Consider the following 24,516-nt stretch of genomic DNA (forward strand, 5'->3'; position numbering starts at 1 on the left):
AAAAATCACTTCTGAAGGTTTGAACTAGATTGTGTGTGCCACTGTGCTAGCCTCAGAAAAGGTTTCTGATTGTGGGAGCGTGGGAGCAGATGTAAGGATTCAACCAGTCTGCTGGCAGGCCTTGTGCCAATGCAGCTTCCTTTTCCCTTTAATGCGGGCCTCCCTCCTCGAATAGCTGGGTGTTACGCAAGTGGTTTAGATGGAGACAACACAGTTCCCTATTATAAAGGAGCTAGTTATGGCACAAAGCACCCTGGGACCATACTTTTAACAAGGAGGACACTGACAGCAGCCATGATGAGGGGACAACCAGGGAGGTGTTGGCGGGGGGCTGGGCCTGGCGAATCTTGGCCTGTACTGAACAGCAGAGGATCAGGCCTGCTTGAGAGCGTGTCCCTGGCTGCAGCTCTCTCGAGCCTCCCCCTTTGGAAAGGTCACTGTACACACGGTGCAGGAGTGAGACGGCCCCTGAGCTTGTTGGGCTTCGGAGATTGCAGGAGGGGAAATCCACTTTTACTGGCAGCCAGTTCAAAGTGAAGCACCCCCATGCTGGTGACGGCTCCCTGCTCTCCACTCTCATGTTCTGCGGTCGTTGGTTCGGTTACTGTGTCCCATCATTTCCCTCACACGCGGGCTCTAGAACATCTTCTGCCATGCAAAGCAGAGAGCTTGTAACCAGCTCTCACTCTCCCATTTGGTTTCCATTTACCTCCTTACCATCTAATCCCCTTGGACTCTGTCATTAAACTGGTTCAGTTTCAATTCCCAATTCCTACTTTCTGTGATGCATTAACCTCCAGTTTGTAAAGGCACCAAAAGAAGCAGACACAGAGGACACAGCTTCCCGTTTCTTTAATCTGTGTAACGTACAAAGATACTGTACACAAAGAACAATGCACTAGCAGCGAGGAGGAGGAGGAAGGTGGACGGTAGTCATGGTTTGTTACATACAAGCAAATAGATCTGAACAGTATTTTACACACACAACATAATACACAAAATGAAAACCAAGCAGCAGCAGACTCGGGTCTAACTCTCATTCCCTGGTGGTGTACAGGTCTCTCTCTCTCTCCAATCGAGCCATGATGTAGTTTTCCCACCATCTGTATCCCTAAAAGATTTTTTTTATAAATAAAATATACCTAACATTATTGACTATAAAATTTGACAGTCAAGGATATCAATATCCAGGGTTTTCATACAAGGAGAAGGAGAAAAATGTAAGGCTTCTAGAACGAATAGGAAAATGCAGCGAAGGTGGAGATACCTGGAGCAGGGGCTACTGCAGTAAGTGCCGGTTGCTTGCAGGAAGAGCAGTTTGTTAGTAACCCTTGGGTTAGCTACTGGTTTTCATTTAACGTATCTTCTAACGCTGGGTAATTCTGGTTTTGGTATTAAAATTTTGCCTTTTGAATAATTTATCGAAAGAAGAAAATAAGGAATTAATGTGACAGTTTGGATTCTTTTGGAAAGGGACTGTCAGGTAAAAATTTGGTCCAATGTTCAGATTATATAAAGGTTGCTCTTTAGAAAACTTAAGATCCATAGAAATGTTTCCATGAATGCGTAAGCCCAGTGGAAATAGGTGTTTTTTTTTAAAATCAAATAAATAAATATCTCTGTCCAGTGCCTGCAATATAAACATTGCAGCTTTGTGCTAAGTGCATGCGAACCAGGAAGTGATAGTTACCAGAACCAACCAATCTGTTTTCCTTGGCTGAGCTGATGACTGTAAAAAGGCATAACAGTGAGTATAATAAACGTAATATTCTTTCTGTTTTAAACAATGCAGGGCTGTTATTTGTAACAAAGGTAAATAAGGTCTTTAACCTGACAGCACCCCTTTAATAAGCATGGAAAATACTTTCAGCTTTCCCTAACTGTATCCAAATGGATCCTCTTTTGTGCATTTGGAAAAACATTTTGTTTCACATGCATCACTCCCCAAAACATTTCAGAACAAAGAGTTTATAAACACAAAGTTAAACTATTGCTATTGTTCTTAGAGTGATAGAGTTGTACATTGATCTTCGCTTCAGATACAGGACTGTAAGACGGGGATGTATGAGAAGATAAAGTCATGTGGAACTATAATGTACTTGTGTGGGTGAAAAAAATTATCAGCATATTTCATGTTAATACATGGCCACATCATCTGATATTATTGCAGTGATGAACAAAGATTCTGCACTATGATTGTTTCTCTGTATGGATTCTTACAATGGGAACAGAGGGGAAAGGGATTGGTAAATGCAAGAAGCTTAACACAGGGTCTGAACACAGGTGCTATGATTGTCAGTCTCATTGATTATTACTGATTTAAAATATGGGGTGATGGACAGGTGATTATAATATTGCACTTCTGCAGTCATTGACAATTACATTAAACTTGGTCCATAAAATAATTGCTTTGTACATAATGCCTGAAACAAAAAAGCTACATTTTAATATTAGTAACCTCGGAAGGTTCTGTTCCCTCCAGACAATTTTTTCTCTACATAAAATAAATAACTTTCACCTTGTATGTTACCCACTTCTGTTTTTTGAACATTTACATTATCCTGTTTTACAATATCTACACACAAGAAAATGTTAACATCTCATCTGCATTTTGAAAAAAAAGTACATCATGCCTTGGTTTTGTGGACTCTTCTTTCAGAATAAGGTTGAACTTTGTAAAGGCCATATCCAAATAGGCTTTGTAATCATGGTTTGGTTACTTTACAGAATGGACTGTGGCTTGCTTCTAAGTCAGATGGTAACAGTTTGGTACAATATTCAACTAGCAAAAAGCTATGACACAATTCACATTTTTACCCAGTAGCTTTGGATATACATTCAAGGTAACTAGGCTGAGTCAGCAGAAAAGGAAGTAATTTTTCAGTAGTAAAAATCTGTAGGTATGTTCTGTAATATGATAATTATCAAAGATGAGTGGTGGTGTAGTTTGCAATGAGGCTATCTAAAAGTAAGTGAGATGCACTGCATTTGTGGGCGGTTTTGCTAAAGCTCCATCTACATGATGGATGTTCTCTGTAGTTAAATATTGTCCTCTTTATATCACTGTAGGGATAGAGCAAAAATTCTAAATTAGTCTGGAAACTTGAGATCTAAGCAGTAGACATGAACTAGATGTTGGATATCTGGATGAGTTATGTTCGCCTACTGCAGCTCAGAGCCAGTTAGCAGAGCAGTGTTCACAGTGCTATGTGTCTTGGTGCAGAACTGCTGCACTTAGGACTGAAACAGTTAATCAAATGAAGCAGACAGTCTAAAAAATTTGTTATAAATAAGATCCTTGTAAGTAGAAAGTGATATAAACACAGCATACTGTGGTGGAGGACAGCAGGTTAATACTTAGCCAATGAACCTGGAATGAATATAAAATCTTCATGTGAAATAGGCAGGTGGGAGGCCCAAATATCCTACTGTGGATATTCCCACACCCCAGTTAGTGTGTGCAAGAAGGAAACTGCGCCCTTCACCAAGGCTGGAAATTCAGGATCCTGGGTAGTTTGACCTGGAAAGGGGCAGGGCTAGGGGGCTTTCAGGCAAGCCCTCTGTTCTAGGCACTGGTCTCCTCTGCTCCCCATTAAATTATGTCCTTCATCTTTGTACATCTTGTGGCTGACAATCTCCTCTTCTGCAGTAGTCGCCAAAGGGGTGCTAGCAAACAGCACAGCACATTGTCCTGCAGACTGGAAATGTCACCTCTGCAATGCTCCCAGCCCCTTGCATGCTCAGTGCAAGAGAGACAGATTCAAGTCATGACAGCGCACCAAACCATCAGCTTAGACACATCCATTGAAAGAGAGGCTAGGAAAATTAAGATATGGCCTTTTCTTGAGCTTGCACAACTTAGTTGGCACACTTCCTTACAATCTCCTTACCGTTGAAAAACTTCCACACATTTTTTGTATATATATATATATATATATATATATATATCTATATACACACCCTGGCTTGGTAATATTGAATTGTCATGCAGTACAGACAGTTAGGTGTAGCTACATGAGATGGTAACAGGTCTCCATTCTAAAAATTATCAGTGCAAAAACAATGAGGTTTTACAGTTGAATAACTACAGTTAAAAGAAGCAAGTCTAATTCCCGTCAAAGCTGTTACTGAAAGTGGAGAGAACCTGGGAAGAAGAAACATCATTGAGGTGGGGTGAAATATTTGGACCCTCCATTCTGATGACAGGAAATGCAGTGCAATCTAGCTGTTGAATACTTTCTGATGCTTGCAAACATATGGTGGTTAGTTTCTGAAATAATAGACTTGGAGAACTATACTGTAAAGGAAGTGGCTGATGTTTTTAACAGCTAAAACAAAACTCCCGGTATTTTTAATAGCTCAATGCATTAAATTCCATCACTTTTCAAAATGTTTAAAACAAAACCAAGAAACTAACGACCCCACTTTCTAGAGCATCAATCTGCTGCCACACTGCTCCTACCAATGGCAGTTGATACTTCACTAATGCCTTGCTGAAATACATCCTTCTGGGTACAGAGTGGCTAAATTCTAAGCTTTCTTGTAAAGCGCTCGATTGCTTCACCCAATGCAGAAGGAGCCACTCGCTGCAGTCTCTCTACCCCTGGGAAATGACATGCTTAGTTTAAAAACACACACAAAGGGGCTGGTCTCCAGCAGTGTCTCAGTCTGGCTAACGGAACAACCCCAGTGAAAGGTCCAACCAAACGTCTTCCCTTCCACCCCCATGGCACTGAGGATCGCACTCAGTTGTGGGTATCTGAAAGATGGCTAAGAAGGTGAGGGAGGCACATATTTACAGTCACTAAACCTGGATAAGAAAAGGAGGCAGGAGAGAGCCTGGTCTTGATCTGGAGACTGTTTGTTTTCCCCCTTGGATTCCTAATTTCAAATGGTTTTTCGGGCTAGTGCTCTGCAAACCCAACACGCCATTTTAAGGCTTGCACATTCCATGTGGCAAATACACCATCATTTCCTCCCAGCATACCATGTTGTTGTTATAGAGTAGCACCATATTTACCCTTCCGTCCCACCACACTGTTGGCCTCGTCCTTTATTTCTTCCGTTTCCTCCTCCGGCGGCTGCAGCCGATGGTCACTGGCTCTACTTCTGACCTAATGTGCTAGATTCCAGTTTTGAGGCTGAACTCCGGCCCCAGCACCCGGTGGCAATGCTCATGCTTCTTTGGCTGCGCTCCCGCTCTCTCTCCCTATCACTGTCCGATTGGCTCTGCGTTCGTTCAGGTCTGTGGCTGGCATTCCCACTTGCCGCCGTGGGCTGGGAGGAGATGGTACGTAGCAAATGATTCCTCTTGCGCAGGAAATCTGGCTGGCTGGGGAGACCAAAGCTGCCTTTTCTCAGTGCCATCCGGGTCGTGTTTTTGGCAGGCCGGGAGCGATGGTTATATTCCAGCTGGGCAAGGTGGGCTGCGTACCCCTCTGTAATGAACTGCAAAACAATAGGGTCGGGGAGCTAAAGGGACACAGTCAACTTGAAATCAAGTAACTTAAAAAAAAATGGAGTCAGTTGGTTCAGATCCCACACCTGCCTTCAAGTTCCTCTGCCAAGTGTGGTTTGACAATGACTTCTTTAAATGCCTCTCTTTCCCCTGATGCTTTGTGGAAACCCCACAAAAAGAACAGAGGGAACCAACTGACTGTCACTACCGGAGAGGCAGCCACCAGTGACACACGGTGCTGTCACATGCACAAAGGAAACTCGCTCTACGGAGAGCTTCCCCCTGCTCTTCAGCTTTACTCAGCCTAGGTCAGAGCAGGGACAAGCTCAGACAAAAGGGGGACTTTTAAGTGGACAGGACTTCATTAAAAAAAACAACTTCTAATTATATAACACTACAAAACACAATGCAGTGGAACAGCAGCTGGTATTTTCACTCCATTATTTCCATGGTGTTGATGCATATAAAGCAAGGAACCTTCACACCTCTCAGAGGAATGTGGAGGAATCCTGATATGTGGGAACTTCCTCTTTACCAAGTAGTCTGATCTTCCTCCTGTTGAAGTTAGTGTCAAAACTCCCACTGACTCGAGCAGGGGCAGCGTCAGCCCCGTGAGCGTTCCACGGACAAAATACCCTGGATTCCTACCTGACACTGGTGCTGCAATTTCTTGGTTGGGCGGCCGACGATATAGATGTGCGTGGGCGGCAAGCTAATGGCGCTGTAGACTGAAATATCCTTAGTGGATCCGTATGCGGCGTGGACCCTCATGTGCAGCTACGGGAAGAGGGAAGTGGATCTCGGTCAGAACAATTACACACACTGATACTGCTCAGCACGGTTGGCGTTTTCACAGTGATAGTGGGAATATCCAGTCACTAGTGCACTGCAAGTCCCAGTTGGACAGTGCTCTGCAGGTTATGTACTAATTACCCAACAGCGATGCTGAGGGTATTTGCACCATGGGCTGATTACTGTTCTAACCGTACTGCAGAATACAAGGGCAGAATGAAGTTAGGGACTACAAGAGGAATGTATCTATGTTTACCTAATGTCCTATCTTTGAGTGGCAGGCTTCGGGGCTCTGTTCCAGGGATTTTAATACACAGTGTAGCCAGGGAGGGAGCATTTTTCAACTCTATGCAGTAACGATTTACATGAAGAATTCCTTCCACTGAGAACTGCCGCACACACCACTGCTTTGGAGGCTGTGTTAGCCAGACTGCATGTCTAATTTTGTTGGATTTTGAGGAGGTCTAGGTAGACAACTGTGCATACTGCCTTGCACGATGCACTGGTTTTTCTACCCATTAGTAGTTACTGCTCTCAACAAGTCTGCTCTGTTCCCACAGAGCAGAAGATTCATTTAGTCTTTAGCCAGACATTTGAGACGGAATAAAACTGTGGCAGTGGAATAAAACTGGCAGGGCTCTGTGGGAGAAGGTGTTTATCCTGGTGCCAAGCATGGAACAATCTGGTTCTGCCTGCACAGCTGCAAGCTGGCCAAAGATCCTCTGTAGCATATCTGTGGATCTCGCTGCCCTCTGGAAAGGTAGAAGTCTAACAAGGGATACTAATATAGCATCTTCTGTAACAAGGGAGTCCCAAAGACAGCTTATTCTTGACATTTTGGACTTAGATAAAAGCCTATCAGTTACCAGGCTGAGATACGGTATCATGGGAATCTGTCAAAGGACTGCACTTCGCAGACACATTGAAATTAGAGATGGAAGAGCCCTAACAACATCTATTCCGATCCCAGAGGCCAGTTCAATCCCCTCAGCATATTTTCTAGTATTCAGCCCAGTCTAGTTTTAAATGTCACAAGCTAAGAAGCTTCCATCACATCCCCTGGGATTCTGTTCCTACAACTATGCAGCTCATGGCCGGGAAGCATTTCTGATATTCACCATAAATGTTAGCATTCTTAATTCCTTTGAAGCCACTCCTCCTAGTTACATCCCTAAATAACTCCTGGCCCTCCTTGGAATTCACACCCTTCTCATGCAGTGGACATTTAGCACGTCTCATTCTGAGTCATCCTATACCCAAACTGCAGCTCTACAGAACCTTTCCTCCAGCTCGCCAATCGTTCTCCTTGTTCTTCTCTGCCTTCTCTCCACACAGGTAATGCATACACTCTGAGCTCATGGGTTCCCCAAGGCAAAGCACGCACTGTGCTGGTCTTTAAAAAGAGAGTCTGTGCAGTAGGTTTTATTTTGTACTTCATTCTCCACTGTCTATAACATCCTTTTGATTGACTATGGGTTTAACTGCATGCAGCAAAGTTGGCGCCTTTCTTTGCTTTTACATTTATTACCCTGTCTGGTCTTCTTGGCACTAACAGCCTCTTTAAAACTGTGTGGTTAACTTCCATGCTGAGTGAGAGCCAGACCTTGTGAGGGAGACGACTGGATACTCTGTGCCTTGCACAATCAGGCCCTTACTCATTTGCCCTTTGGGCACACATTGATTTTGCTCCCTTGCCCTTCATGTTGATAAGGGAGTACAAACCAAGACAGTTAACTCCTATGTACTTCCCTGCTTGTGCACCTGCTACAAAGCGTATGCACAGCCTTTGCTGGAGGGAGGCAAAGTGACCCCATGGTTAGAACTGGAGACTACGAGCTAGAACTCCTGGGTTATAAGCCTGGCTCTTCAGATAGTTCTCGCTGTGATGGGCAACTCAGCTCTCTTTGTCTCAGATTCTCCCTCTGTAACATCAGAGGTGTTGTGACGGATGGTTGATCAACAGCAATAAAGTGCTTTGAGATCCTCCAGGGGAAGGGGAAGGGTCATCATCATCATGCTACAGTGTAAATTCACGTTTCGATATGCCTGGCAACATTAATATTTTCACAAGGGATGGACTGAAGTCCTGCCACCTCTCGTGACATCCACTGGTCTGTCAAAGCCCCTCTCTAGCTACTCTGCTAGCACCTGAACCAACACTTTCTTCCCAGCACTACCTGCATTACCCTAAACTACTCCACCTCTCAGCAACCCAAAGCAGTTGAGAGGTTGAGACCTGAGGTCTTCTTAAGCCCTGCAAAGCACTGCCAGGGCAAGCCAGCCTTCAAAAGCTAGAGAGGAAATTATATGGCACTTCTATAGAATCCTGCATCCAAGGATCTCAAAGAACTTCACAAACATTCAACCACAGGAGGAATTTAGGGAGACAGGATTGTAACTATCTCAGCTGGCATTTGGCCACGACAAGGTGAACAAGCCTTCTCTTGAAATAGTGCCATGGGATCTCTAATGACTACCAGTGCCACTTTCATAATGACCACATTGGTGTCATGTTTCATCTAAAGGATGGCATGCACCCTCAGCACCACAATGAGACATTCATTCATTACAGCCTGAGAGAAGATCCCCCACTTAATGAATCACCAGCATCAGTCCTGCCTGGATGTTCCTTAAAGGTCTCCCATCCAAGTGTTAACCTGGCCCAACTCTCCAAGTGGAGATGAGTCCACCCCAAGTCCCTGAACTGGAACTTTGGATCTGAGCTTTGCATCTACAGTAGAGCCTCAGAGTTACGGACACCAGAGTTGTGAACTGACCGGTCAACCACACACCTCATTTGGAACCAGAAGTATGCAATTAGGCGGGGGTTGGGGGGTAGGGAGCAAATACAGTATGGTACTGTGTTAAATATAAACTACTACACAAATAAAGGGAAAGTTTAAAAAAAGTTGGTAAGGTAAGGAAAGTATTTCTGTGCTTGTTTCATTTAAATTAACATGGTTAAAAGCAACATTTTCTTCTGCATAGTAAAGTTTCAAAGCTGTATTAAGTCAATGTCCGGTTTGTAAACCTTTGGAAGAACAGCCTTAACGCTTTGTTCAGAGTGAGGAACATTTCAGAGTTACACCCAACCTCCATTCCTGAGGTATTCAGAACTCTGAGGTTCTACTGCATATGATGCACCTCGCCCAAACCCCGGAGCTTAACATTCTCAGATGTGGGAATTCCAGTCCAAACTTTCCCAGATCCTGGGGTATTTGGATTCGGCCCAGTATGGAGACAGGCTTGAATTCTGGATTTTGGTTCACTGCACACTCCCTCTGACAGCCCGCTATCTCTAAGGCATCCCTTTATCTGCAGATAGGACAGGCATCCAGAAATGCACTAAGCAGGTAGGGGAAAAGCATAGTAATTATGATCCTGTCTATGTCAATAGGCATTTAGTAATAGAAGCAGCAACAGGAGAGCACAGAATGGAGCTAACACATTTTAACTGCACAGACAACTTTGTGGAACAGGAGGGGAAAAAAGGTGGGGGAAGGGAAAAAATAAAATGAATGCAGGTTAATCTCCCACTGTAGGTCAAGTCTTGACTAACACCCAGCACTAAGCCGGGTCAAGTGGTTGAACCCTCGCTTTGCTCTCGTCCCAGTACTGCCCGTGCTTACGTCTGTAATGAGGGTTTTCAGGAAGTTGGCCTTGTGCCGCAGTGGGTCATGGACAAGCCCATCACAGAATGAGACTATCCCATGGGGGAAATTGTGTTGTGCTAACCATGCCACCACCCTTTGCTTCTGCATATCAGGTCGGCCTGTGACATAGATAATGAGGTAGCCAAGGTCTTGCCAGTGCCTAGTGGGGAAAAAAACAACAGTTTGTTATGACCCTATAGTCGCAGTAGGGTTAAAATATTCATTTCATCTGAGAGCATTTCCCCCATCCCTAGCCCGTCACTGACCTTACTACATCAACTGCTCCAGCCCTGACTTTGGGATCACTCCCCATTATAGACACGCTGGCTGCAAAGGACCCATCAATGCTGAAGACCACAAACTCCGTCCCCTTGGGCAGAACTGTGATATAGCTATCTGCATAGGTGTGGTCACCCCTAAAAAGGAAAGGAAGGGGGGAGGTTCAGAACAGTGGACAAACCGGACAGAGATAAAAGCTACATGATCTCTTTGCAACATGAACCAGCAGGCACCATGGAATGCAGAACTCGGGCCCAGATCCTGCCATCACTTCACACACCCAATTCTGCTGAACAGAAGGGGAATTTACATAGAGAAGTCATGGCAGGCTGAGGCCCTACACCTCCTGCTGTGTTCTAAGGGCCAGACCCTCAGCTGATGTAAATCAGCACAGATCCACTGATTTCACAGCTATTCCAATTCGTACCAGCTACAGATCTGGCCTGTTGTGTCTGTAGCTCAGCGCAAGGGGTAGAAAAGACCATTCACTGGTCTGAGCGGTATGTACAAAGAGAAGGAAGGAAGGTCTTGTGGTTAAGGCACTGGAGTAAGACTCAGGAGATAGGGGTTCTATTCCTGGCTGGGCAAAGTCATCTCAGTTACCCATCTGTCAGACCGATGATGCTAATGATTTCCTACCTGGAATGGTCATTGCAAGGATAAAAGGACAGATTTTTAAAGGTATTTAGACACCTAAGCATGCAGATGGCTGCCTAGTAGGAGTTTCAAAAGCAACTTGTTCCCATTGAGAGGCAGCGCAGGGCCTTTCCCCGATGCTAGTAGGGCTCTTATGAAAATCCAACTACCTGCATCTTTAGGCACCTAAATATCTACCTCGCTTCTACAACAGCGAGACACCCCACAGAAAATGCCAGTATGTTAGATGAATGCGATTACAGTGACTCAGACTAGAACTGGTGGGTTCCAACTTCGGTGTGTTCCAATGCCTCGAGAACTGATCTGCTCAGTTTGCTGCCCTCTCTGAAAGCTGGTGATCCAAAAGTCAAGCTGGAGTCTGTCTGCATTGTGCATCATCTTTAGTAACAAAGGCTCTGCCCTCAGGGGAACCTGGGCGGGTTTACAGTCTTCAAGATGTGCTCAGCTGTGCAGCTCCACTGAAGACAATTAGGTTGCTTATCTGGAAAAGGAGGTAAAGTCTGGCCCAGCAATTGGAACTGTTAACAATGCTGTTGATGATGCAGGAGGCAGAACAGAATCAAGCTCTCTCTCCCATCACTGTGTTGATGCTGCAGGGTAACAAGAGTAAAATTGTTTTGTCCATCAAGTCAGCAGATCAGACTCTGAACACACAATAAGAGCAAAGCTGCTGAGAAGAACATGTCGTTTTTTAAACACAGTCACTTTTCAGAGTAGAATTGCACTTGACCAGTTAACATTTATATGGATTTTCTATCATGCAACCAGAGTAACTGAGAAGTGTCTACAGTTATATTTCTGAGGTTCCTGTCAAACTGCGGGATAAGCCAAATCAGCCTGAAGTACTGCACCTGACCACCATCTTGACGGGATATACGCCAATGCCCAGGCGCTTGTTCTCGGGGATAACGTAGGAAATCCTGCCACCGCTGTTGCTGATTTCTGTGTCAAAGTAAATCCACTCTCCCGATGGCGGCTGGGTCATGATGTGAATGTCCACCTGGGAAGCAAAGGTCGTTCAGGACTAAGGAAGTATTAAATACAGACATGGATAATGTAGAAATGGGCCAAACCCAGGACTCTGAATCCAAGCCTCACTAAAATAAAGGATGGTGGGTTTGAATGCCACATTTATCCCCTACATCTTTGCCAGAGGTAGAAATGGCCTATTTTGGGGAATTTGGATGACACCAGAAACTTTGATACTAGACAGGATCCTAACCTGGCTCTGAACATGGCCTCATGAAGCTCATCTCTAGTGTAATGCAATCCATTGGCCGGGCAGAGAGGGCTTTTAGTGGTTACAAGTAAAAGGCTTGATTGTGCAGCTAATGGACAGTTCTGTCTTTTAATGTTTACAGATACAAAAGGAGTGTTGGCCAGCAACTGCTACTGCCTACCTCTGCTGCTGTATTTATGGACAATGCACACCTCAGACATATGTACCTTTTCCCCAGTGAGCGTGACCATGTCTAACGGACCATACATAAACCTTCCTGTTAAGGTCTGGGGCCCGTCTTCATTAGCGATAGCATCGTTTATCCTGTGGTTGGCTGTGACATTCTGCAAAAGTCAGGAGAAAAGCAACAAACACACACCTCGTTAGATTCCCAGCGGAACCTCATGGATAGGGCAGAGTTTACAGGGAAAGCTACTCTAACAAGATTAATGCCAAACACATGGACAACCAGGGGTTTTTTGGAGTAATTTTTTTCTAATGACATTCACTCTCTCCCCACATTATTATAATGTCTCTATTATATAGCACACAGACATTTGAAAGAAAAAAATTAAGCATTATATATTTAGGACCAGACTTTTTAAAGGGCCATCTGCACTGGGTCTCTGTTTTAGCTAGCACAATTGATGGCCACGTGATTTTCACCCACAATCAATGTGGGTGTGAATCCTAATGCAGATAGCCAAGCAGCTGATGTTTGGGTGCAGTTAGTTACCCAGTCCTCTAAATGGTAGAATTTGCCCCTGCAGTTAGCTGATATTGTGTATTTTTTGAGAAGGGGCCTCTACTTGGCTTCCCGTCTGCCACCCCTTACAGGCAAAATTTGGATCTGCAAAAAACAAGGCTATTCTTTGACATTCTGGGCCTTACTGCATACATATGCCGTGAACACGCACACACGATACTGTAATTCTGTAGTAATACTACTCCAGACCCTTTGGTCACAAATACCCTATAATCTATTATCATCATCTATCTAGTCTGCTGACATTATTACTGGCTAATCAACTTCCCTCTCACAGAAATCAGAAAAGCTTCTTATCGTCTGGATTCAGGAACTCTGGGGAATGGCAGTTACTGTATAGACAATTTAGGATACGAGGCTTTGAAACAATTTGGTCTCCTTTCTTGACCTACAGTCAACACTTAGTATTTTATATGGAGGAGACGTTGCAGATCCTTAGGAGTGTCTGTCTCTTCCAGAAATATATGACTGAGATAGCTCATTGACACATACAATTACTGCAATGCCATCTCTCCATCCCCTTGTAATTGTGTAGTCCATGAGCAGTAACAGAACTGTATCCACATTGGTTAACTTTAATATTGTTCTTATTACAGGCCAAAATCCAACCAAATCGTATTTCATAGCAGTTCCCCTCGGAGAGACGTAATAGAAACACAGTTACCCGTAGCTTAACATGCGTCCTCTTGCGCAGCCACTTCTCCCTGGGCTTTGAAGGAGTGAATACCGAGACCTCCTTTCCATCCAGCTCCAGGATACTGGAGTTCTCATGTCTTATCACCTAAGGAAAAAGCAGCCTCCATCAGCAACTCACATGGGCTAAAACCCAAGAGCTGCAGGAATTTCACAGTGAGCACACCCCCTGCAAGCTTTAATGTTTATTTTTCTCTGCTATGTTTGCAAAGCAGGTGATGGAATCATGTGTTTGCTGGGCAGGTGGCTTTACGGAAGTTTGCCTGCCGGAAATTTGCATTATTAGCTGACAAGTTTTTGCTGGCCCTCCTGTAACTGTACAATGTTAGTGATCGTTAGCGCTAACAAAAGTTGTTACCAGAACTGAGTTAATATCAAGTGGGATGAATGTATAAAAGGGAACTTTAAACTAAGTTCAATACTAAGATAAACTAAGTAGGCGCATAGGAGTGCGAGTGTGAAAGGGTTTATTGGTGAAGCATGGTTACAACTAGAACGAGACAGATGAAGAAGAAGCCGTGGAAGCTAGATAAGGCTGAAGAGACAGGTAGAATGAGTCTGGGAAGAGTAAAGGAACAGAAGCAAACTGTATGTGAGTTCAATAAACTGAGCACAAAAGTGAGCTGAAGTGACAAAGTCCAGCGGCCTTGGCACAGTGCTGATCATGAATACGTAACTGGTTGGCTACTAGTGTAGATTTGTTGGCTTCAGAGGGCTTATATAGGGCTGGGTTTTGTCCCAGATGTTCAATTAACACAAAGTGGGAAGTTGTGGCACAGCAGACCCTGTTACTTCCTTGAGACCATGTCCAAAAAAAGGCCCCTGGAAAATGCTTATTCAGCAAACCCTGCAGGGGAAGAACTTTGGCACTCAGGTACTGATAGAAAATTGCCTCTTCTGTAGGGCATCCTACAGTTTGCAGCCACCATCTCTCCTCACTAAGGCTCCAGCCTTGCCTGCCTTCTCGCCAGGTCCTCAAGTCACACATGCGTTTCCTGTCATTATTTGCTTGCCATTTCTGTAATTGAGATCCATCGGGACCTGTTCCGACGGTGCTCACTTGTCTGCATGTGTCATTTCCTCAGGGTTGTTCTTCAGAAGTATTCGCATCCTCCTCTCCAGACCCCTACTGAGTCTGCCCTTAACTACACAACACAAGCCAGACCCTACGAAGTCTAAGATCCCAGCAGGCTTCCTGATTTAGCTGGAGTCAATTCCAGTTGCTTATCATTTCATGTTTCTATTTAAGTACATTTCACATGGCATTCTCCTGTCTGGCTTCTTGCGCTCATCTCATTTTGATGAAGACATTAGGTAATGAGCCAGGTTCATGAATGAGCCAGCTGTGTTCTGGGATGTAGGGGACCAGAGTTCAGGAGAGGACTGGGGCTCTGGCTCCCTGGGTCCATGGAGAAGTTCAGGCACATCATGCAGGTGTGGGGAAGAGGGGATTGACACAATTATCGACTATTTAAGAAAACAGTTAACACTAAACGCTAAGAGGCACTTGCGGTAGCAAGCAAAGATGCAGTTCCAGTAACCATCAGTCGTGGAAAGAAGGAACTGAGGGGGCATAGGGCAGGCGGCGCCTTATGTACAGCAGCATGTGTGCGGGACTCCAGGGGGCGCCAAAGCCAGCCCTACGGATACTGCTAAGGGGAAAAAAATTCTGGTTAACAGTGCATAGAGGGGCGCACGCACCTGGAATGGAATGGACATGAGCAAGCACTCGAAGAAAAAAAACAAAGGATACTGATAGGCCAGTTTGCTTTGCAGAATTTAGGCTGTTTCATTTTCTCACTTCACACACAGCAAAACTAGGCCGGTCAGTTTCACCTCCTGGTTCTCCTAATCCACCTACCCCCCAATGCTGTTGGGAATGAAAACTTAAGGGGATTAATGAAATAATGGCCTTCACTTTAAATCATGAAAATGTTTCTGATCATATTTGGGTTTACTTGTTTTAATAAAGCTTAACATTTTGGGCCTAAATCTACTTGATAGCTTCCTTTTAACCCTGTCCTGAAATGCCTTTCAAGGAGGATTAAAGGCACGTCCTTACTATTAGCTTTCAAATACTGGCATCCTGAGGGAAGGAGGCACGAGGGCCTTGGAAGGATAGCGAAGGGGTGGGGATTGAGAAAGATAATGCTCTCGAAGCAGAAGTGGGGCAGCAGAGAGAGAAGGCTAAACAAACAGCACTGCAGAGGCAGCCATTGCCAAGCACCAATGGCTTTGAATGGACGACAGGGATATTTTTCATGGCACAAGATGTAAAGCTACACACTGCATTACAACAACATGCTTTGGTTGCATTCTGAGTAAGTGGTTGTGTGATTTCAAAAACAGGATATTGTGTGTGTTAGACTCTTTAAGGCTCTGACACACACATACGGTTCATACGGTTTCCTTCCTGCAGCCATTTAGGCAAAGTCCCACATTGGAGGAAAATGAGGAGAGACAGCATGTGAGTTCAACATTGGCCTGCTGGGGGGAAACTAGAGACAGGTCAGGGAATAAAGGGTCGAGATAGATGAATACTAGGTTATTGCAAAAATGTCTCTGTTGTTTATGGAACCTACAGATGACTTGGATGACAGCACTGAAAAAGAGTTTGCCAATAGAGTGCCATAAATAATGGAGAGCTGCAGTCAGATATGCAGTACCAGAGCTGGGGTAATTTAAATCGCTGAGCTAATACATAGCAAACCTAGGCCAATATGAAGAGCTGGATCCTGCAAAGTGCTGAGCAGCTGCAGAAGTGAGGTTGCTAGCACTTCACTTGAGCAGGTTCAAAGATTTAGAATAAAAGGAGTCGAAACATAAAATCAGGGTACTGGGATTAAATAATTATTCTCCATCCTTTCGCACAGGACCCCTGGGAATTTACTCTGACACAGGTGACTAATGCAGCCACACCAAATTGGCCAGATCCCCTCAATGTACCAGCACTATGCCACTGGCAATTCAGAATAAATTGGGGCAGAACCAAAATGGATACAACTCACTCCAGTTCAGTTAAAGCCAGTCTAGGATCCTCAATCCACAATCCCAGCAGGATGGGGAAGCAAGCTCTTTGTGCTGGGTGACCTGCCCTCTCACTAGCCCGACAGAAGTTGCACCAAATAAAAAGACGTTTCAAAATCCAAATCAGGGAAGGAACTTGGGGCAGGGAAAGGAGGGAGAGAAGAGACTCCAAAGGTCTCCAGCCCACTGTGCATCTGGAAGGAGGAAAGGGCCAGCCTCCTCTGAGATGAGACGAAGACGACAAAGAGCTTCTCTGCCTGATGTTGTGATGTGGCAATAAGGACACTAGAGCGGTGGTGTGTATTTTCTATGCGTACCTAGATGAGGCGTTGCAGCGAGGGTTCACTGTGCTCTGACACTGCACTGCTCTTTAAAGGTACATTGTCAATCTAATAATTCTGGCAAGAGTTTTCAAAACCTGGGTGGCTAAAGTTGGGCTCCTAAATCTATATTTAGGCACCCAAAATTCACAGGGGTTGAGCACTTGCAGCTCCCATTGACTTCAGTGGGGCTTGTGGGTATCCAGAATCTCTTTAAAAAAAAAAAACTCAGGCTACATTGATTGATCTGCCTAAGTATAACTCTAGGAGCCCAACTTAGGCACCTGGTTTGAATACGTTGGCCCATATGTCAAAAGCTAGCAAGTTTCTTTACTTCTTTAACTATTTATGCTCTTTGTTTACTCTTTGCATTTCTCGGTGCGGACAAGGGCAATCAAGAAGAACGTGTCCCACTTTTGTTCATGGTTGTTTTCACCTCAGGGTCTTAGTGCTGCTATTTTTGGGTTTCATGCACTACTGGCGAAACAGCGATTTTCAATGTTTGTTTGTTTGTTTGAAAGGGAAATATTTCCACTGGTTTTAGGGGGAAAAAGTGTGATTTTACTACATTTAAATGTGAGGCCGAAGTTAAGCTGACAGAATCCAAAATGAGATGGTCCAGAAACCATCATTTGTTATTTACCTAACTCCGTTAGTATTAATTTGAACTGTAATGCCAAGTTCTGGATCTTCGAGCAAAAATCTGTACTTGGAGTCTAAAACAGGCCTCAGGGTGTTTAAGTGTTAATTTGAAAGCCCAAGTGCCAGATTGAGCACGTTAATTTTAGCAACCCATGTCTGAAACTTGTACAAACTTTTCCTTCAGTTTCATTCCATGTAAGGTTTGCATCGAGAGTTTCCCTTTGAGCTTCATGTTTGAAAGGACATTAAAAAGCAAAGCCCAATCCAAACAGACAAGCATCACCTGGTTTTGCCTCAGAATCATGCAACACTGCAAGACTATGATATGAAACAGGCCTCAATTGACTCCAAAGGAAATTGAACTGCTCCAAGAACCTGCTCCAGTAACAAAACCCAGAACCAAGCAAGTCATGTGTGATTTGGGGACTTCCATTAAAAGACTGTGCACAGGACTAAGTACTACATGCGTGCAGCTGTATTCAACACATCCTGGGAAGGGAAAGAAGATGGATCTGCAGTGGTGAGGGGTACATTATTGCCTCCATTTATACACTGAGCCCGCATTAGTGTCAACAAAAGTTATTATGGAGGGTGCAAGGAGAAAATAGACTCTAACGTATTTTCCAATGGAAGTTATGCATAAGGGAGAAGGGAGGTAAGCATGAAATGTTGACGGTACCTGTCTCAGCAGGAAGGAGACTACATCTGTCGATTCCCAGTAGCTTGCATGGAAGAGGTGTGGTAAGGCTACCGTTGGAAAGGCAGTCAGAGCATCAGGACAGTAAAGGGCACAGTCTATTCTTTTTGTTCCCCACCATCTGGCAGCAACTAACAAAAGAAAAGGCTTGTTAAAGAGAGAGGAGTGAAAGAGAGAGCTGTCTCAAATGTTAACCTCAGGCCATGGTCCACGCTCTGGGCAATTCCTTCCCCGTTGATTTTATTGTTAAGATGGAGCAAAATTCAAAGAGGGCTCAAAAGTATTAATGAGCCAGTCAAGGACCGTATGAGGCACAGAGCATGACTTCTCCTTCATTAAATCAAGCAGGAAGTCCCTGGAAGGGAGGTAGTAATGAGCCACTAATCCACACCCAAGGGGAATGTGAGGCCCAGATCAAAGGCCGGTGACTCCATGCCCAGCCAGGGGATTAGAGGCCATTAGTACATGCCCTAGAGTCTCTTGTGGATCCTTGAATAGCGATTATCAGAATAACTTTCAGATCAGATGGGGTGTGTACATGTCAGTGCTCCTGGGGACAGCTGCTGGGTGTCCTCAGTGTAGGGTCACTCCCACCCACAGAGAGTTGTTTTACAATGTGCTGAAGCTGTGCTGAAAAGGATGAAATAAACTCCTAAATCCATACAGAAAAAATCCAATAAAAAGGATCTCTGCCATGCAGGGAAAGGCCATGTATGTGTCTACAAATGGCAACCTTTCCCAGACCTGAAGCTCTGTGTAAGCTCAAATACTTGTCTCTTTCACCAACAGAAGCTGGCCCAGTCTTGTCCCTCTAACATCCTGGGACCAACACGGCCACAACACTGCAAACATATACCTGAGTCATTTTGAACTCCATGAGCCTGCTTTACGCAGAGGCTAGCAGTTGCTGTTAAAGGCAAAAAAACTAAACAAACAGGATTTGTTTCCCTTTAATTGTCACTGAGGCACAAACCCTCTCAAACCCAGAGAGTTAAAATCCCATATTTTGTTATTAATATAAGCATAAGTGAAAAATTAAAGGTGAGTCGCTAAGGAAAGACATGAGCAAAACATTGGGAGGGGGAAAGAGACTGGCTTATGAGAAAGGCCCATGAAGCATTCATCAGCATCACTCTGCAGGCTGCCAGCCTCTGGAGCGCTGCCGAAGCAACTTGCTTGGCCTCTGCAGGGGGGCGTCTTCACAGCATCTCCTCTGGCCCAACAAGAGAACCAGTGAGGAGTCTCTGAACCCTGCAGCTCTCAGAACACACACTCTGGCGAGCTTTGAAGATCTGCGGAGCAAAGGGGGGGGTAATAAACGGTGAGGCAGTGGACGATTCTCAAGGCTCCATCAGAATCTACTGTGGCAAGGGCTACAGGGGAAGCCGGTATTACAGGGTAATTCAAAACCCAGCAGAAAAGTCAACAACCTTATTTTAATGCCAAGTCATTCTCCTAGTAACAGAGCCACACTCTAGGGATATCAATGGGCATGAGGCGGTGAAGCAGATGTGCTCAGTGGGAGGAGTTTACACACACATCACCACCATAGCATGAGGAACAGCCAGTCTGATCCTTCAGCTAGACCAGTAGTTCTCCAACTTCTTCCTTCTAAAATGGATCCACATTCCCTCCCAGGCCCCGCCACTGCCCAGATCCCACCTCCTAGTGCTTGCTCGTCAGAATATTTCCTTCTGCAAGACCACAGTTTGAGACCCACCGGCAGCCCACGAGTGACGCCTGGCCACTGCTTGTCACACTTACCAGATGGGGACTTTGCCAGTTTAACCCCTTGAACTCCCTTTCAAATAACCATGCAATCACTTTTTCAAAGGGGTAATAACCAAGAGTGTTTCAGCCTCTAGCTTTCAGTGCCAAAAGCAAGAAGCTGCCTTTCTAGACGGAGGCAGCTTTGAACTCCCAACATGCTTTGTGATGAAAAAGCAGCCACAGAATGAGGCAAACAGACCCTGAAGCAGTGGTGTTAGGAGGAGTCACATCTGCATGCAAGTAGCAAGGACAAGGAGCTTGGCTTTTATTAGTACAGCTTTGCTGGTTCTCTTGAGAACATTCTCCAGGGAGGCCCTTTGTTTCCAGAAACAAAAACAAGACAGCTTGACATACGAGGGGATGTTAAAGCTGCCATCAAGTGGACACCCCAAGTTGAAAATCTGTGCCGAAGGGAAGAGATGCGCACTCTTTCCACAAACGTGCAGACAACTCCTCTGCAGGCTGTCCCGACAGGAGTCACAGCAGGGTGTTCTGAGGTCTGGCACTGGTACGTACGTATGCCCCCTGGTCTAGCACAGGCTGCTATGAACCATGCTTCTGCATGCCAACTATTCCTGATTCTAGCCGGAATAACGGGCAGGAGGGGCTGCTGGCAGACAGAACACAGGTGCTGCATTTCCGAGTATACGTGTGCCTGTTTGGTTACTCTGCCTTCCCTGCACGGCACAGGATTTGACACACAATGGCCATTTATATGGAGATTTTGACATCTCAAAAACCATGGTTTTCTGCTTGCGTTTCCAGTTCTGGAAACTGGGTAAAGTCCCAGTTATTGGTAAAGATCCAACTTTCCATTTCTCACACAAGTCCTGTTCTTGGTTACTTTCCGATTCTTTGGACAGCCACCACCAGGATTAACTCCTTCGTGCTAGAAGGAGATTGCAGCAGGTGCTGTGGGCCAATGCGCTTGATCCCACATCTCTGTCTAAAAGAGTTTGTGCCATCCCCAGCTGTTAGCAGTACTGCAGTTACTCTTTCAAGCAAAATGAAAACAAGTATTTGTTAAATGGTGCTAAGATTGCAAGTGCCCCTGGTGAAAGGAGAAAGCAAACACATTTGCTCTGGAGAAGAGAAGTGCCCATTAGATAACATAGGAGATTAACTGGATAGATCAGTCTCCTCTCTAGAATACCTTTCTTGATGTCCTGGTCTGGTATTTGTAGAATATAGTCCGGATCCCAACCTGATGGCCCCTCAAGCTTTCTTCCTAAATGATTCTGAGGTATTTCATGTTTACGTTGCCTACGTCTTTTGGGTGAGGCTTGCATGGGAGGGCAAGTTGGGGCAGAAGGCTAAATCCCCTTCTGGCATGGTTAAGATGATTTTTGTTTTCTAAAAGGAACAAAAATTAAAAAAAAAAACCCAAAAAAACCCATACTACTTATCACAGCACACACATGCAGAACACAACATCAATTTTGTCCTCCAGCAATTAACATGGTGATGGAAAAGACACATGGATGATAGAAATGAGATTGTGATCCCATGCATGGGAACTATTACTTTGGAGTTGAAATTAAGAATTTACATCTGTTTCCTTATGAAGAGATGAATGCTGACCACCCGACACCTTGGGTAACCTGCCTTTATGGTGGAGATCTAAGGAGGGATGGGGATAGGAATCTTCTTCCCTCAACCCAACGCCTGCCAAGCTGCTGCCACAGCACATAGGATGCTGCTGCTCAATGGGGAGAAGGGGTTACACTTGTGCATCCACAGAATTAACGATCCTCCACTGTTCCACAGCGCATGGAGAGGGAACGCCACAGTAAGCAGGGCTGTGGAGTCCCATGTTACGGATTCTCACTGGATTTCACGCAACAAAATCAGTGGCTTGTTCCGAGCATCTGAAGGTGGGCCTGTAAATGGAAGGCGAGCGATTTAACGGCTGTAGAGCTGGGAAATGCATTTGGAAGGCCTAACAAATGCTTGCTGAGGATGGGTCCTCTCACAATGAGACAAAGTCAAAACCTTCAGTGCTACATTTCTGGCTCGAAAGGCCATCTGTGCAGGAAGACAAAAATCATGTTGCAAACAGAACTCTTACTCAAAGAAATGGGGGCGGGGAGGTCAACTCTTCTATTCAGCAACACATGCAGAAGGAGGGAAATGAGTTTTAAGAGGGGGTATTTTCAGTCCAATACGAAGCACCAGCTTTCATCTGATGAGCTAGATTCTGCTTTCTTCATTACACTCTATCAATCCCCGTGAGGTCAGTTGGGTTATGTAGGCATGAACAAGGACACAAATTGTCCCCAGGTTCATATAATGAAGGCAGCTGGTAGTCTGAAGAGAGCTGACCAAATCCATCACCTGGTGTAACTCCAACAAAGCTGGTGGGCTTACACAAAAGATGAATCTGGCCCACATCTCCACTTCCTCAAGGAAGGAAAATGTTGGATATTTACCCTAAACTGGCCTTATTCAGGCTCAGGCTCTTTTCTATGGTTGTAGCAGTCCCCAGCACATTGAGACCCTGATCCTGTCAGAGGCCTTTGGGCACTACCATAAGATACGTATTTAATAATCAACTCTTAATAATCATTCCTCCAGAGTTTACCTTCCTGACTGGCTGAGCTCAGCAAGTGTGAAACATGCACAAAACAAGCCCTCTAAAGAACCTTCTTCCCAGACAGATTAATATTTAGCAAGGCGGAACATATCTTATCGTGCAGTCCCACGTGGTGTTTTATATATTTGCTCTGATCAGATAAACAAAAAATCCTCTCTTTAAGAAAGGAAAACCCAATTTGTTAAAGTGCAAGTAGTTTATTCCCACCACACACTGACATCTGGCCAAAGAAAATAAGAAGCTACTCAACCCCTACAAGACATATGCATAAAAATATTACAGGGCATACACACGGGTGCATGCAGAAATCCGAGTCCTAATAACACTAGGCACTTATATAGCACTCTTCATATTCAAAGTTCTTCAGATGCATTAACCGATTCATCCTCTCAGCATGCCCATGAGGAGGGAAAGCATGCATTATCCTTGTTTTATAGATGGGATAACTGAGGCAGAGTGGTTCCAAGACTTGCCTAAAGCCACAGAGTGAGTCAGTATCAGAGACAGGATGAGGATTTGGGAATTCCTGGCTTCCAAACTTGAGCTCAGACCACGCCCTGCACTTGGCTGAGTGCCAGAGGCAGTACTTGCACACATCCAGAAGGGAAGGTGCCCCCCTTGTTTGTTGCTTAAAGGTGAGTTAGTCAAAGACACAGAAGGGAGTTAGGTGGATTTCAATGAGAGTCAGGAACCTACAATCCTTGGGCTCTGTTGAGCATCCCAGTCTAAACATTTTACTGTACACTATGATTATTTTACCAACCACTATTAAAGGTGACATGCACAATGTACATTTAAAACTGGGATTGTGCCTTTGGGGTTTTTGGCTTCCTTCCAGGTTCTCAAAGTTTTGTTTTTGTTTTTAAATTCTCTTTGGGTTTTTGCCTTAGAAAAATCAGGAATGTCAGTGTTGGGCTGGTCTAGGTTTTCTGGCTGATCTGTTGAGGGTCTCAGAGAAGGTATGTTGTTAATGCTTAATTGAGAGGAGGACGAGGAAGAATCTTTAGCAAAGCCTGCCTTTCTCCAAAAGATTTCTTAGTCATTGAAGTTAATCGGGCCTTGACAATTTTTTGTTTTAATTCAATCTGATTAAAAAACACTTCCATTCTCAGTTGCTCAGCTTTGGCTCTTGTAATGTCATCATTTTGCTAATTCTCCAGTCACCAGATCCTCTGGGCAAGAAATGAGCTGAATTTCTGACGTATAAAACAAACCAAACAACAACAAGAAAAAATTCAGTTCTCTCCTCACCCAAACATTTTTTAAAAACCAGAAAGCAGCCCCCCAAAAAAGGGGGTGGTGGACACAACCATTTTTCTCCTTTGCACGTTACCTTTAAATAATGTGCAATGAGTCACCTACCAGATCTTACATTATTTATCAAAAAGTGCTGATCACAGACCAGTTGTATAGATCACAATTATTAACTGAAGAATAGATGTACCATTTGATTCCTTAATGATGCACAGGGGCCAATGGTTGCTCAAGGTTATCAATTATTTTTATACATGAACAATTTATGCCCATAATCACTCCAACATGCATAATACAGTGGCAGCCCACAGTATTATAATTGCTCGCATCTGTTCTTCCTAAAGATGCATTAACATAGGTCGATGACAATGATAAAATTGGGCTTAGGTGGAATAATTCCAACTTCTTCTTAATAATTGAAAACATAGCCTCAGACAAGCAATTACATTCTTTCTCCTCCCTCGCTGCAAGGCGCCCAGACAGAAGCAGAGACGGGCTCTTGCCATCAAATTCAGATACGGGATTTAAACAGCCCCAGACATTCTGGTTCTGCCCCAGCTCTGGTGATGAATTTAGCTTGTCTAAGTCTTCAGCAGTGTTTGGCTCATCATTGCTGGAATTCATTGTAAATCCTACCTACTGAACTCCTACATATGGTCGTCTGGCACCCCCTGCTAAGGAGGGAGCACTGTATTT

General features: G+C 44.6%; 1 protein-coding gene across 1 annotated transcript in view; it reads right to left on the bottom strand.

Annotated features, from left to right (window-relative positions):
- Positions 1 to 836: 836 nt before the first annotated feature.
- PITPNM2 (phosphatidylinositol transfer protein membrane associated 2) overlaps positions 837 to 24,516 on the bottom strand; it is a 166,318-nt gene continuing 142,638 nt past the window's right edge. Inside the window, 10 exon segments of the mRNA XM_067539649.1 lie at positions 837 to 5,448; positions 6,107 to 6,235; positions 9,880 to 10,063; positions 10,170 to 10,319; positions 11,691 to 11,839; positions 12,286 to 12,402; positions 13,489 to 13,605; positions 18,186 to 18,334; positions 21,127 to 21,261; positions 21,264 to 21,326. Coding sequence (XP_067395750.1) covers positions 5,104 to 5,448; positions 6,107 to 6,235; positions 9,880 to 10,063; positions 10,170 to 10,319; positions 11,691 to 11,839; positions 12,286 to 12,402; positions 13,489 to 13,605; positions 18,186 to 18,334; positions 21,127 to 21,261; positions 21,264 to 21,326 — 1,538 coding nt within the window. The 3' untranslated portion in view covers positions 837 to 5,103.

The sequence above is a fragment of the Emydura macquarii genome, unplaced genomic scaffold (genome assembly GCF_026122565.2).
Source record: "Emydura macquarii macquarii isolate MOO-44397 ecotype Brisbane River unplaced genomic scaffold, CSIRO-AGI_Emac_v2 contig_554, whole genome shotgun sequence".
NCBI classification, from domain to species: Eukaryota; Metazoa; Chordata; order Testudines; family Chelidae; genus Emydura; species Emydura macquarii.